At 43.2% G+C, this 16,565-nt stretch overlaps 1 protein-coding gene across 1 annotated transcript in view; it reads left to right on the plus strand.

The window, feature by feature from the left end:
* Positions 1-16,565, plus strand: part of RNLS (renalase, FAD dependent amine oxidase) — a 217,653-nt gene that overhangs the window by 159,184 nt on the left and 41,904 nt on the right. Inside the window, exon 5 of the mRNA XM_040437487.1 lies at positions 8,369-8,542. Within this exon, the coding sequence (XP_040293421.1) occupies positions 8,369-8,542 (174 nt within the window). The remainder of the gene's footprint in view (positions 1-8,368; positions 8,543-16,565) is intronic.

Below are 16,565 nucleotides of genomic sequence, written 5' to 3' on the forward strand. Positions count from 1 at the left end.
GTGTACGCTTTATTGTTATCTAATGTATGGAACCTGTCAGGGGTGGGGTATAGATTAGATATCATAGGCCCCCATAGCAAAACTTAACCACCTCTGGACCGCCTAACGCAGATTCGCGTTCCGGAGGTGGCAGCGCTGCGCACAGTCACGCATATACGCGTCATCTCGCGAGACGTGAGATTTCGCTCAAAGCCGGCAATCGCGGGCCGGCAAAAGTTAAAGAACAAGTTCGTCACCAGCCTGCCAGCAACGATCATTGGCTGGCAGGCTGGCGATTTTCAAAAAATCCAATCACAAGTCATATAACAGATCATATTAGTAAATATGATCTGTTATATGGCTTGTCTGCTCCTCTGCTGGTCCTTTTCGTCGGTTGGATCCAGCAGAGGAGCAGACTGAACTGTGAGTACACCAAACACCTCACTGTAGCCCCAGATCACCCCCCTGCACCCCAATTAACCCTTTGATCACCCCTTTGATCGCCCCTGTCAATCACTAGTGAAAGACAAAAAGTGATCAGTGTAAACTGTCACTTTTTTTTTTTCACTAGTATTGGCTGTTAGGTTTTAGGGATAGTTTAGGCCCCTTGGTTAGGTAGTTTAGCGTGAGTTAGCGCCCAGCCCACCGCACCGCAGTCACTTATTCGCTGTTTAGCGTATCGCTGATCAGCATTTGTACTTTTATAGTATCTGTAAGTGATCAAAACTGATCACGGTCAGATCTATAATAGTATTAGTGTCACCTTAGCTCGCCCTCCACCCAAAACGCAGTGTTTGCCCGATCAGGCCTGATCGGTCGCCCACACGTGCGTTCACCCACGCCCGCCCCACCGCAGTGACAAAAAATATATATTTTTTTGATCACTGCACATTCATTTTACACGCACTGCGGCGATAAAAAAATCAGTTTTGATATTTTTTATCAACCGCAGCGGCCTCCGGTACTTCGCTAGCCTCCCCTTTGTAAGACAGGCTTGCTTTTTTACTTGGGTAGTCTCAGGGAATACCCCTAAATTTAGTAGTCCAAAATGTCAAACAGGGGGTATTCTTCTGAAGAGGCCTACAGGATTCTGACCCAGTCGGATGAGGAGTGGGAACCCTCATCTGACGAATCTAGCGGGTCAGAATATGAACCTGTGGAAAGCAGTGGCTCTCTGACCCAAAGTTCGGACGAGGAGGTGGAGGTCCCTGATAGAACCAGGCGTACCCGGCCCCGTGTCGCTAGACCACAGGTTATGCAGGATCCGCTTCAAGAGCAGCAGAGTGGGGCTGTCGCTGCCGGATCACGTGGTGAGGCATACACCAGCAGCGCAGCCCTCCCTGGACCTAGTACCAGCACTGCCGTACAACATGGTGACGTGGCGAGCACCAGAAGGGCAGTTGAAGCTGGTACGGTGGCACGTGCAGTAGTTACCCCGTCGCAGCCACCGCACAGACAGGCCCGTAGAGCCCCTAGAATCCCTGAGGTGCTGGCAAACCCTGATTGGCAGTCACCAACTTCAGCCGCACCATTAGTTCCCCCTTTCACCGCCCAGTCTGGAGTTCGGGTTGAGACGGCTCAAATCGGTTCGGCCCTGGGATTTTTTGAGCTGTTCTTGACTGCGGAGCTCTTGGACTTAGTCGTGGCAGAGACAAACCGGTATGCCACACAATTTATATCCGCCAATCCGGGAAGCTTTTATGCCCAGCCTTTCCGGTGGAAACCAGTCCAAGTTTCCGAACTTAAAATTTTTTTGGGCCTTCTCCTCAACATGGGTCTAACTAAAAAGCATGAATTGCGGTCATATTGGTCCACGAACCCGATTCATCACATGCCCATGTTCTCTGCTGCTATGTCCAGGGCACGATTTGAGGCCATCCTCCGTTTCCTGCATTTTAGCGACAACACCACCTCCCGTCCCAGAGGCCACCCAGCTTTTGACCGGCTCCACAAAATTCGGCCCCTCATAGACCATTTCAACCAGAAATTTGCAGATTTGTATACCCCCGAGCAAAACATCTGCGTAGACGAGTCCCTAATACATTTTACCGGGCGCCTTGGCTTCAAACAATACATCCCAAGCAAGCGTGCCCGGTATGGGGTCAAATTGTATAAGCTCTGTGAAAGGGCTACAGGCTATACCCACAAATTTCGGATCTATGAGGGAAAAGATCAGACCCTGGAGCCGGTCGGTTGCCCTGACTACCTGGGGAGCAGTGGGAAGACAGTCTGGGACTTGGTGTCACCCTTATTCGGCAAGGGGTACCATCTTTATGTGGACAATTTTTACACAAGTGTGGCCCTCTTTAGGCATTTGTTTCTAGAACGGATTTGCGCCTGTGGCACCGCGCGAACTAGTCGTGTGGGCTTCCCCCAACAGCTCATTATCACCCGTTTTGCAAGGGGGGAGAGGGCTGCCTTGTGTAACGAAGAACTGCTCGCGGTGAAATGGAGAGACAAGCGTGACGTTTACATGCTCTCCTCCATTCACGCAGACACGACAATCCAAATTGAGCGAGCAACCCGTGTCATTGAAAAGCCCCTCTGTGTCCACGACTATAATGCGCTCATGGGAGGAGTGGACTTCAATGACCAGATGTTGTCTCCGTATTTAGTTTCCCGCAGAACCAGACGCTGGTATAAGAAGGTGTCTGTATATTTAATACAATTGGCGCTGTATAATAGTTTTGTTCTCTACAGTAAGGCTGGGAGAACAGGATCCTTTCTCAAATTCCAGGAATAGATCATCGAGAACCTCCTGTATCCAGGAGGTTCCGTGGCCCCATCCACCAGTGTAGTTAGCCGTCTACACGAGCGACATTTCCCCAGTGTCGTTCCTGGTACTTCAACCCAACCGTCACCCCGAAAAAGATGTCGTGTCTGTAGCAGGAGTGGAATAAGGCGTGACACCCGCTATTTCTGTCCTGACTGTCCTGACCACCCTGCCCTATGCTTTGGTGAGTGTTTCCGGAAGTACCACACACAGGTACACCTAGCATAGGGATTGCATCTCACAGGACAGGCACACAGGGCTATTAGGGCCCTTTTACTCACAGCTGCTGCAAACCTCTCCTTTCACCTGGGATAAAGTGCATAACGTACTTCGCCACATCTTTGGGCGATTTGCGCTTTGCACATTGTCCCATGGGGAAGGAGAGGTTTGTTCTATAAAGGTAAAAAAAACTAAACAAAAAAAAAAATACCGGTAAGTAAAAAAGTTAAAAAAAAAGTTTATATGTTCTGTTCAAAAGTTAAAAAATTTATTGCATTGCGGCCTGGTTTTTTCTTTTTTGTTTTGTTTTTTTTACCTTCCAGGTGGACCAACCGATCGACTAGTTGCAGCACTGATGTGCATTCGGACAGAAGCATTGCGCTGCTGTCAGATTACACGCAAGTCGGTGTATGCGGCGCTGCAAGACGAGATTTCTCCTCTGCAGTAAAAGATACGTTTGCCGAGGCATATGAGCTGAGGAGGTGGCGGTGTTCATATACTTTGGCAAACACTTTGTATATATAAAAAAAAAAATACCGGAAATGATTTATTCATCCACATCGATTGATGTGAATGGAGAAATATGGTTTGCCAGGGCATACGAGCTAAGTGGGTATGGATGTTGGGCGGAGCTCCTATGTCCTGGCAGACGCCTTTCCCCTCCTTTTTCTTTTTTTGGCAGAGATTTTTTCATCCACATTGATCGATGCGAATGAAGAAATCTGTGCCGTTCATTTTTTTTCTTTCAGCCCAGAGGCTGAACGGAAAAAAAAAATCTCATTACCTGTATGCTCAATATAAGGAGAATAGCAGAAACTCCTAATGCTGGGCATACATGTAATGATTGCGGAGACCCTCAAATGCCAGGGCAGTACAAACACCCCACAAATAACACCATTTTGGAAAGAAGACACCCCAAGGTATTCGCTGAGGGGCATATTGAGTCCATGAAAGATTGAAATTTTTGTCCCAAGTTAGCGGAAAGGGAGACTTTGTGAGAAAAAAATCTAAAAAATCAATTTCCGCTAACTTGTGCCAAAATTTTTTTTTTTCTATGAACTCGCCATGCCCCTCATTGAATACCTTGGGGTGTCTTCTTTCCAAAATGGGGTCACATGTGGGGTATTTATACTGCCCTGGCATTTTAGGGGCCCCAAAGCGTGAGAAGAAGTCTGGTATCCAAATGTCTAAAAATGCCCTCCTAAAAGGAATTTGGGCACCTTTGCCCACCTAGGCTGCAAAAATGTGTCACACATGTGGTATCTCCGTATTCAGGAGAAGTTGGGGAATGTGTTTTGGGGTGTCATTTTACATATACCCATGCTGGGTGAGATAAATATCTTGGTCAAATGCCAACTTTGTATAAAAAAATGGGAAAAGTTGTCTTTTGCCAAGATATTTCTCTCACCCAGCATGGGTATATGTAAAATGACACCACAAAACACATTCCCCAACTTCTCCTGAATACGGAGATACCACATGTGTGACACTTTTTTGCAGCCTAGGTGGGCAAAGGGGCCCACATTCCAAAGAGCACCTTTCGGATTTCACAGGTCATTTACCTACTTACCACACATTAGGGCCCCTGGAAAATGCCAGGGCAGTATAACTACCCCACAAGTGACCCCATTTTGGAAAGAAGACACCCCAAGGTATTCCGTGAGGGGCATGGCAAGTTCCTAGAATTTTTTATTTTTTGTCACAAGTTAGTGGAAAATGATGATTTTTTTTTTTGATTTTTTTTTTTCATACAAAGTCTCATATTCCACTAACTTGTGACAAAAAATAAAAACTTCCATGAACTCACTATGCCCATCAGCAAATACCTTGGGGTCTCTTCTTTCCAAAATGGGGTCACTTGTGGGGTAGTTATACTGCCCTGGCATTCTAGGGGCCCAAATGTGTGGTAAGGAGTTTGAAATCAAATTCTGTAAAAAATGACCAGTGAAATCCGAAAGGTGCTCTTTGGAATATGGGCCCCTTTGCCCACCTAGGCTGCAAAAAAGTGTCACACATCTGGTATCTCCGTATTCAGGAGAAGTTGGGCAATGTGTTTTGGGGTGTCATTTTACATATACCCATGCTGGGTGAGAGAAATATCTTGGCAAAAGACAACTTTTCCCATTTTTTTTATACAAAGTTGGCATTTGACCAAGATATTTATCTCACCCAGCATGGGTATATGTAAAAAGACACCCCAAAACACATTCCCCAACTTCTCCTGAATACGGAGATACCAGATGTGTGACACTTTTTTGCAGCCTAGGTGGGCAAAGAGGCCCATATTCCAAAGAGCACCTTTCGGATTTCACTGGTCATTTTTTACAGAATTTGATTTCAAACTCCTTACCACACATTTGGGCCCCTAGAATGCCAGGGCAGTATAACTACCCCACAAGTGACCCCATTTTGGAAAGAAGAGACCCCAAGGTATTTCGTGATGGGCATAGTGAGTTCATAGAACTTTTTATTTTTTGTCACAAGTTAGTGGAATATGAGACTTTGTAAGAAAAAATAAAAAAAATCATCATTTTCCGCTAACTTGTGACAAAAAATAAAAAGTTCTATGAACTCACTATGCCCATCAGAGAATACCTTAGGGTGTCTACTTTCCGAAATGGGGTCATTTGTGGGGTGTTTGTACTGTCTGGCCATTGTAGAACCTCAGGAAACATGACAGGTGCTCAGAAAGTCAGAGCTGCTTCAAAAAGCGGAAATTCACATTTTTGTACCATAGTTTGTAAACGCTATAACTTTTACCCAAACCATATTTTTTTTACCCAAACATTTTTTTTTTATCAAAGACATGTAGAACAATAAATTTAGAGCAAAATTTATATATGGATCTCGTTTTTTTTGCAAAATTTTACAACTGAAAGTGAAAAATGTCATTTTTTTGCAAAAAAATCGTTAAATTTCGATTAATAACAAAAAAAAGTAAAAATGTCAGCAGCAATGAAATACCACCAAATGAAAGCTCTATTAGTGAGAAGAAAAGGAGGTAAAATTCATTTGGTGGTAAGTTGCATGACCGAGCAATAAACGGTGAAAGTAGTGTAGGTCAGAAGTGTAAAAAGTGGCCTGGTCTTTCAGGGTGTTTAAGCACTGGGGGCTGAGGTGGTTAATAAGGGCCCCCTCCCATGAGATTTCTGTTGAAATTCATTTTAAATAGAGAAATGTTTTAATTGGAAAAAAAAGTTGTGCTTTGCGTCGCCCACTTTACCCAACTTCTGATATAAGCCAGATTCATCAACTTTAACCTTTCAAAAATCGTCAGTCTTACTCTAGTAAAGGAGTGGCATGGAAGGTGGAGCACATTGTCGAGGGAGAAGTGTTTAGACTTAAAGAAGCAACACATTTTTTCTAATATTGAGAAACATTTTATAAATTTGGTGCAAATTGTGCATTACAGGTTCCTGCAAAACTAACCTTAAAAATTCTCTTCATGATAAACCCCCCCCCCCCCCCCCATATTTCTCAATATATTTACCCCAGACAAGTGGTATAAATACATTGATAAATGACCTCCATGCTGTACTACATCTCCTGCCTCTCCCCATACAGTATACTGTATTATAAAACTTGACTGTCTGCAGCCACCAATAGGGGGAGCGGACTGCATTGGAATTTATACAATTCCCTTTGAACTCAATGGAAGATGTACAATCTCTATGCACTAAGATGCCCTTAGCAGCAGCTGCAGGGAAATGCTGTGGTTGCATCTCGGGAAGCAAGAATTCAGCTCTGCCATCAGGACAGTATCGGTGTCATAGGACAGTTAGGGCCGTTTGGACGTTCCCGTAATTCTGCCTCCCCCAGCTGGCGCTTACTCTCTTTTTTTATCATCTCTGACATGAAAGGCTGACATGGGGCAACCCCTTGTAAGAGGACCTGTCACCTCTCGTGACATGTAACTACTTTCATTCCCCCATGTAATAACACTTTGGGAGTATCTCTTCTTGTAACTCTATGTTGTCCTGTTCCTTTCTTATTACTACTAGAAGTTATGAATGAATTGCCAACACTCTTCAATAAAGATCTATCTACATGCAAACAAAATGACAAATATTGTAACAAATGAATAAACAGTAAAACAAATAAGGACACAACTCTATTATAATTTCTAATAATTAAAGAATTGCTGTTCTAAGCATTTCTCTAGTATTCAGATGTTCCAAAAAGGGACTTCAGTGTAGAAACTTGATTTAAAGGGATTGTCCTGTCACTACAACCCCTTGTCTGTATGCAGTGGTGCTTAAAGGTGTTATTCCAAGATTAATGTAAAATATTAAAATCGGACTCCATCTAGGGGGTACTCCAGCTCAGGGGTATGTCCTTCCAGCTGCAGCTTTCTCCTGATCACAGCTCAGGAGGTAGTTGAAGGATGCAACTGAGCATGTGCATCCACCTCAGTGAAGTGGACAGAAAAATAAGGAGAAAAAAACTAACAGCAGGTGGCGGTATACGGATATATTTTATTAAATAACTCAGTGGCTAGACTAACCTTTTTACTACATGCAATTACAAAAGTATTTAGATGCAGATGCTGGTTTAAAAACTGCAGAATATTTTTCATAGGACAACCCTTTTAACTAATTGTCATGGTTCCTATATTTTTCCTGTTCATAGAGTGGATTCTGCTGGTGTGACATCAGTATTATTTGTTTTATGCCCCCTCTTATCATACTAGGGTGCAATAAATTCACTTTCACCTTTCAAATATGTGTGTTAGGGTACTTTCACACTTGCATTAGAGGAATCCGGCAGGCAGTTCCGTTGCCGGAACTGCCTGCCGGATCCGGAAATCCGTGTGCAAACAGATCCGTCTAGCAAATGCATTGAAATACTGGATCCGTCTCTCTGGTGTCATCCAGAAAAACTGATCCGGATTTTTTTTTTTTACATTTTTAAAGGTCTGCGCATTTGGTACCGGATCCGGCAATAATACATTTCAATGTAAAATAATGCTGGATCCGGAAAATAATTCCGGAATTTTGGCCGGAGAAATTACCGCAGCATGCTGCGGTATTTTCTCCGGCCAAATACTGTAAAGGGACTGAACTGCTCTCCATTCAGAATGCATTAGGACAAAACTAAAGTGTTTTTTTCTGGTATTGAGCCCCTAGGATGGAACTTAATACCGGAAAAGAATAACTCTAGTGTGAAAGTACCCTTATATGACATGTTGTACTCCCCCCATAAAGTCCGATAATAGGGGACTGCTACGGGATATGGATCTGATTCTGTGTCTATAAAGTATAAGATATATTGCTAAATGTATCAGATTTCTGCCACCCAAAGATTAACGGCTAAAGATGGTGAGAAATGTAGTCCGCCAACTGTAAAAGTGCTGAATATTGCAGATTCTATTAAATTTTTTATTTTTTTGTCTTGCAGTAATTAAGGAAAGCCAAAGGCAGCAACTGGAAACTGTGAGCTTCTCCTCCCGCTATGCTTTGGGACTGTTTTATGAAACTGGCACACAGATTGATGTCCCCTGGGCAGCAAAGTACATCAATGATAATCCTTGCATACGCTTCATCTCCATTGATAATAAGAAACGCAATGTAGGTCAGTGGTTCCATTATTCCTCTTAAACACAGGGACAATAGAGGGTGGAGATCATCAGCTACGTTGCTTAATTGAGTACTGCCACTCTGAAGAGCTACAAATCTCTGCAGAGATATACATTATCACCATCGTTGTACTAGATATTGTTCCTACGCCCTTTCATTACAAGATGCCTGCATCTGCTAACGGGATTCTCTTCGGAATCGGACGGCTTGCCGCGCATTGTTTGGATGTAATGAAAATGCCAGATTTACAGAAGCAGGGTGCAGATGCTTCTTTAATATGCCATTTCCCCTGCAAACCAAGGTTGCATCCTCACGCACGCAGCAAGTCATATCCCCTGTGCAGCTGTTTGCATAGCCACAGCTTCTTGTGAGCATACAAATTCCTGGAAGGTGTTGTCTCCTCTGCATAACCCACTTCCCCAAGTAAATAGATGGCTGCTGGGACTATTCGGTGTGGTATGAATTTATTTGCAGAATTGCTGTAGGCTAATAGGTTGTCAGAGGAAGATAACATTTTAAGAACTGCGTCATAGATTCGTAAAAGCTTTAAGGCCCCATTGACGCATCCGTATTTTTGTTTGGTGACTGACCCACATTTTTTGCAGGTTGGATGCGGACCCATTCATTTCAGTGGGGCTGTAAAAATGCGGAAAGCACACCGTGTCCTGCCCTTATCCTTACGTCTGTTCTGCAGTCCTACAAAAGAGATAGAATATGTCCTATTCTTGTCTCTTTTGTGGACAAGAATAGGCATTGTTACAAGGGGTCCACACAAAAAAACGGATGCAACACGGACATCACACAGATTCACAAAATACATACGGTCGTGTGAAGGCACCCTAAGGGCTCATGCACACAACCATTGTTGTTTTGCAGTCCGCAAATTGCGGATCCAAAAAACCCAGATACTGGCCTTGTGCATTCAGCATTTTGCGGAAGAGAACGACCAGCCCATAATAGAACAATCCCATCCTTGTCCGTAATGTCGAAAATAGTAGGACGTTTTATTTTTTTGTGGAATTGGCATATGGACACGGAAGGCATGCAGAGTCATTCACAGTTTTTTTGCTGCCCATTGAAGTGAATAGTCCCACATACAGGCCGCAAAAAAAATGAACGGACACAGACAAAAAATGACGTTTGTGTGCATGAGCCCTAAGCCAACTGCACATGGGTGCAGGTTTACTGATAGAAAATCTGCACAGATTTGTTGCACAGATTGATGCGGTTGCCTGTGCGTTTTCGCAACAAAGCCCCATGTGTAACATGGTTTGTAGTGCAGATATGATGCAGTTTTGCAAAGAGAAATATCCACACAAAAACACCCACATTTAACCCCCTGCTGGTCATCTCCCTCGGCGCATGATGGCATCGTCACGTCAGCTGGCCTGGTGACGTCATATGTCACCACTAGAGATGAGCGAATCGAAGTTGACGAAGTGGAATTCGAAGTGGAATTCGATCCGAATTTCAGGAATTTCATCACGCTTCGTGGTAACGAATCTCATTTTTTCCTAAAATAGCTGCTGCACATGTTAGGACATGGAGCAAGGAACTCTGGGAACGAGGAATCACCCACAATGCCATGCATGCAGCCAATCAGCAGCCAGCCAGCCCTGTGATGTCACAGCCCTATAAATAGCCTCAGCCATCTTGGATTCAGTCATTTTCCAGTGTACTTAGTGTAGGGAGAGACGTCGGCAGGCGCTAGGGACAGTGGTAGAAAAGACTTTAAAACTTTATTTTGCTGTATAGAAGTTCAGTAAAAGGATAGGGAGGAATCATTTCACAGTATTGAAGCAGAACAGGGTTCAGTAGGTTACAGCCTGGGTAATAGGAACAATCCTATTACACCTTGCTGCACTGACTGGGGATCCAAATTGCCATTATACAGCTCTGTAATTCCAGCAAACCGTTCTTGTTATTGGGGTGCAAGTGCTGTTTGATACAGCCATTAACAGGGTTTATTACAAGAAAATATTTCTATGTCTTATTTGCCCATGTGCGGTGCAGTTATATGTTGTAAAGCATATTTTGGCTTGTATTAGTGGGAAAAAAGGGCTTATTAGCCGTTGTGTGGTGTAGTGAAAAAATGACAGCCCTTTTTGGCGTGTATTAGTGGCAAAGAAATATATATTTGCAGTTCAGCGGTGCAGTTATATGTTCTAAAGACCTTTTTGGCGTGAATTAGTGGCAAAAAAATATATATTATTTGCCGCTTACAGTTGCAAGAAAAAGTATATGACCCCTTTGGAATGATATGGATTTCTGCACAAATCGGTCATAAAATGTGATCTGATCTTCATCTAAGTCACAACAATAGACAATCACAGTCTGCTTAAACTAATAACACACAAAGAATTAAATGTTACCATGTTTTTATTGAACACACCATGTAAACATTCACAGTGCAGGTGGAAAAAGTATGTGAACCCCTAGACTAATGACATCTCCAAGAGCTAATTGGAGTGAGGTGTCAGCCAACTGGAGTCCAATCAATGAGATGAGATTGGAGGTGTTGGTTACAGCTGCCCTGCCCTATAAAAAACACACACCAGTTCTGGGTTTGCTTTTCACAAGAAGCATTGCCTGATGTGAATGATGCCTCACACAAAAGAGCTGTCAGAAGACCTACAATTAAGAATTGTTGACTTGCATAAGGTTGGAAAGAGTTATAAAAGTATCTCCAAAAGCCTTGCTGTTCATCAGTCCACGGTAAGACAAATTGTCTATAAATGGAGAAAGTTCAGCACTGCTGCTACTCTCCCTAGGAGTGACCGTCCTGTAAAGATGACTGCAAGAGCACAGCGCAGACTGCTCAATGAGGTGAAGAAGAATGCTAGAGTGTCAGCTAAAGACTTACAAAAGTCTCTGGCATATGCTAACATCCCTGTTAGTGAATCTACTATACATAAAATTGCTGCACATTTACAGTTTGCACAAGAGCACATGGATGTTCCACAGCAGTACTGGCAAAATATTCTGTGGACAGATGAAACCAAAGTTGAGTTGTTTGGAAGAAACACACAACACTATGGGCCAGATTTATCATTACTTTGACAGCTCACTCCACTTTCACATATGGCTAAAGTCAGTTTTAGCCAAGTCAGATTTATGATCGGACGTTTAAGACTGTAATAAATGTGGTTTGACGGTAGCAGTTTATCCGTCAGTAAGCAGCTTTACAAAAGTCGCACATCTTTATGAAAAAGTCGCAAGTTTTTACGAAAAAGTTGCATGTTCTATTAAAAAGTCTCATAAGATAAGCATGGTCCTCACTGGAGTGAAATTGCGCATTTTTTTGCGACTTTTTTGCGACTTTTTAAATAGTCCCAATAGTAAAACTGTCTAGAGATTCATTTACATAAGAAAAGACGCCCACTTTCAGAAAACTGGCGAGCATAGTAGAGAGCAGAAAAGTCGCAAATTTGTGCGCAGTTTTAGCGTTTGCGCAGTTTTTTCCGACTTTTTCACTCCATTATTCTGACTTGAGCTAATGATAAATCTGGCCCTACGTGTGGAGAAAAAGAGGCACAGCACACCAACATCAAAACCTCATCCAAACTGTGAAGTATGGTGATGGGGGCATCATGGTTTGGGGCTGCTTTGCTGCGTCAGGGCCTGGACGGATTGCTATCATTGAAGGAAAAAAGAATTCCCAAGTTTATCAAGACATTTTGCAGGAGACTTAAAGCCATCTGTCCACCAGCTGAAGCTCAACAGAAGATGGGTGTTGAAACAGGACAACGACCCAAAGCATAGAAGTAAATCAACAACAGAATGGTTTAAACAGAAGAAAATACGCCTTCTGGAGTGGCCCAGTTGGAGTCCTGACCTCAACCCGATTGAGATGCTGTGGCATGACCTCAAGAAAGCACCAGACATCCCAAGAATATTACTAAAACTGAAACAGTTCTGTAAAGAGCAATGGTCAAGAACTACTCCTGACCGTTGTGCACGTTTGATCTGCAACTACAGGAAACGTTTGGTTGAAGTTATTGCTGCCAAAGGAGGTTCAACCAGTTATTAAATCCAAGGGTTCACATACTTTTTCCACCTGCACTGTGAATGTTTACATGGTGTGTTCAATAAAAACATGGTAACATTTAATTCTTTGTGTGCTATTAGTTTAAGCAGACTGTGATTGTCTATTGTTGTGACTTAGATGAAGATCAGATCACATTTTATGACCAATTTGTGCAGAAATCCATATAATTCCAAAGGGTTCACATACTTTTTCTTGCAACTGTATGTACTAAAGCCCTTTTTGGCGTGTATTAGTGGCACAAAAAAAAGTATTTGCCGTTGTGTGGCGAAGTGAGAAAATGACAGCACTTTTTGGCGTGTATTAGTGTCAAGAAAAAATATATTTGCCGTTCAGTGGTGCAATTATATGTTCTAAAGCCCTTTTTGGAGTCTATTAGTGGCAAAAAAATATATATTATTTGCCGTTCAGCAATTCAGTTAAATGTTCTAAAGCCCTTTTTTGCATGTATTAGTGGCACAAAAAATAGTATTTGCCGTTGTTTAGTGAAGTGTGAAAATTACAGCCCTTTTTGGCATGTATTAGTGGTAAAAAAATATATATTATTTGCCGTTCAGCGGTGCAGTTATATGTTCTAAAGCCTTTTGTGGCGTGTAAAAGTGAAAAAAAAGGGCCTATTTGCTGTTCAGCGGTGCAGTTATATGTTCTAAAGCCCTTTTTGGCATGTATGAGTGGCAAAAAAATATAGTATTTGCCGGTCAGCGGTGCAGTTAAAGCCTTTTGTGGTGTGTATAAGTAGAAAAAATAAGGGCGTATTTGCCGTTCAGCAGTGCATTTATATGTTCTAAATCCCTTTTTGTCATGTATTAGGCCCCTTTCACACGAGACTGAATCCTGACCCATTAATTTCAATTGGTCTGTGTACATGAGCTTTTTTTTCACGCATCAGTTCTTGCATGTTCTATATTCTGCGTTTTTCACACAGCCCTGGCCCCATAGAAGTGAATGTGGCTTCAGTTAAAAACGCATTGCATCCGGAAGCAAGGGCAGATGCAATGCGTTTTTCACTGATGGTTGCTAGGAGATGTTGTTTGTAAACCTTCAGGTTTTTAATCACTTGTGTGAAAAACGCATCAAAATGCATTGCACTCGAATGAAATAAACTGAAGAACTGAACGCAATTGCAGACAAAACTGACTGAACTTGCTTGCAAAATGGTAAGAGTTTTACTGAACGCACCCTGACCGCATACAGACCTAATACGTCACGGTCGTGTGAAAGAGGCCTTAGTGGCAAAAAAATATATTATTTACCGTTCAGCAGTGTAGTTCTATGTTCTAAAGCCTTTTGTGACGTCTATAAGTGGAAAAAAATAAGGGCCTATTTGCCATTCAGCAGTGCAGTTATATGTTCTAAAGCCCTTTTTGGCATGTATTAGTGGAAAAAAAATATATACTGTATATTGCCGTTCAGTGGTGCAGTTATATGTTCTAAAGCCCTTTTTCGGCATGTATTAGTGAAAAAAATACATATATTATTTGCTGTTCTGCGGTGCAGTTATTTGTTCTAAAGCCCTTTTTGGCGTTTGTTAGTGGAAAAAAATATATATATTATTTGCCGTTCAGCGGTGCAGTTATATGTTCTAAAGCCCTTTTTGGCATGTATTAGTGGAAAAAATATATATATTATTTGCCGTTCAGCGGTGCAGTTATTTGCTCTAAAGCCTTTTGTGGTGTGTATAAGTGGAAAAAAATAAGGGCCTATTTGCCGTTCAGCGGTGCAGTTATATGTTCTAAAGCCCTTTTTGGCGTGTATTAGTGGCAAAAAATATATATTATTTGCTGTTCAGCGGTGCAGTTATGTTGAATCTAAAGCCTTTTTGGCGTGTATTAGTAGCACAAAAAAAAAGTATTTATCGTTGTGTGGTGAAGTGAGAAAATTACAGCCCTTTTTGGTGTGTATTAGTGGAAAAAAAAAATGTATATTTGCTGTTCAGCGGTGCAGTTACACTGTATGTTCTAAAGCCTTTTGTGGTGTGTATAAGTGGAAAAAAATAAGGGCCTATTTGCCATTCAGCAGTGCATTTATATATTCTAAAGCCCTTTTTGGCATCTATTAGTGAAATAAAAAATGGGCTAATTCACTTTTTATTTATTTATTTGATCTAAAAGTATGTCAGGCAGAGAAGTGCCAGGCCCTGCACAGGGGAGTGGCAGAGGCCTAAATGTTTCTGGCGCAGGTCGAAGCAGAGTAAGGGGGCGTGGAAGCAGGAGTCGCAGCGAGAGGCCTGAGATCCCGGTGTCATCTTGCGGTCGTGTCTTGACCAGAAACCCAGCAGTTCTTGAATGGTTGACTCGGTCATCCACTTTATTCCAAGTGACATCAGACACCCCCAGCCAAGAGTCGGTGGGTTCGTCATACAAAAACCTTAATTGGCATGGCCTGGGAGCAGGCCATGTGCCCTCACCTGTCCACAACCTGCCTCTGTCCTTTTCTGTTCCCTCAGCCACAGAAATATTATATGCTGTGAGCTCATCTCCAATATACAGCGAGGACAAGCTACTAGAGGACAGTCAGCAGCTACTGGCCAGCCAAGATGTCGAGGAGACATTCGCTGCTTCCTCCGGTACGCGGGCAAGTAGTGATGAGTAAAGTGGCGTGGGAGCTGGTGTTGCGAGTGGTCAGGCTTCTGGCTGCTATGGCAGGGTGGGGGGGGGGGGGGGGGGTAGGAGCAGTTCCAGCTCCATCAGCAGCAAATTGAGTCTAGAGTAGGGTTGGACGATATAACAAAACAATAACAAACACAGGTGCACTCTGCAGTATCACTAAATCCTCAAACTGTTTTTAAAATTGAGAGATTAGTCAACATGTCCTACGGTGTAGAACATGTCTAAGCCCGGACACCACGACAAGGTTTCTCAAGTAGCCCGGGACCCTACACTCTCCTACCTGAGCCGTATGGGCGATACCAGGAGCCAGTGGGCAAATTACAGGAGCATAAGGCCGACTCACAAACAACTCACCAGTTACCTCCAGCATGTGGCCATGCTTGCAATGGGAGGAGGGAGGAGTCTGTGAGTCCCACTCAAGACTTGCTGATATGTCCCAGGCCTCACAGGTGCACCTAAATGTGGCCTGTAGATGGAAAACAGGCACATTTAAATAGGAGTTTATACACCTCCAGAAATCTATATATACAAACTAAGAAGACAGGTTGGCATTAGCAGGAGGTGCTTCAAACCCACATGCAGTTGTGCATATATATAGGGGAGCAAATCCTGCACTTGTGGCCCGTTGCTAATGGCAATCCCCAGCAAAATGCATACAATGGAGGATGTTAATTGTTATACTTTTATATGTCATTTTTCACCATTTCGGGTATCTGTAACTAGTCAATTGACTTCTAGTAACAACAAAAACATTACAGGGTTAATTCTGTACCAGAACGAGTGGTTTAAACTTTATAGTAGGGATGTCCCGATACCATTTTTTTAGACCGAGTACGAGTACCGATACTTTTATTTAAGTACTCACCGATACCAATTACCAATACCAATTATAACAATTAAAAAAATAACACATTTATTTTGTGACCATTGACCAACCAAAAGTCCAAAAAACAGCCCCCAGCCTCTGATCAGCCCCCAGCCTCCCAGCCTCTGATCAGCCCCCCAGCCTCTCATGTGCCCCCCAGCCTCTGATCAGCCCCCTCTGGTAACTCAACCCCCCCCCAGTATTAATCATTGGTGGCAGTGGCCACAGGGTCCCCCCCCCCCCCATCATTGGTGGCAGTGGGCAGTTCCGATCGGAGTCCCAGCAGTGTAATTCTGGGGCACCGATGGGTTACCATGGGAGCCAGGACGCTACTGAAGTCCTGACTGCCATGGTATGTTAGTGAGCAGCATTATACTCACGTGCGCCGTGGCCGCCGGGCTCTCCTTCTTCGGTCTGTGCGGCGCATTGCTAATGCTTATAGCATTAGCAATGCGCCGCACAGACCTATGAGAAGAAGGAGCGCCCGGCGGCCACGGCG

Source organism: Bufo bufo, chromosome 6 (genome assembly GCF_905171765.1).
Source record: "Bufo bufo chromosome 6, aBufBuf1.1, whole genome shotgun sequence".
NCBI lineage: Eukaryota > Metazoa > Chordata > Amphibia > Anura > Bufonidae > Bufo > Bufo bufo.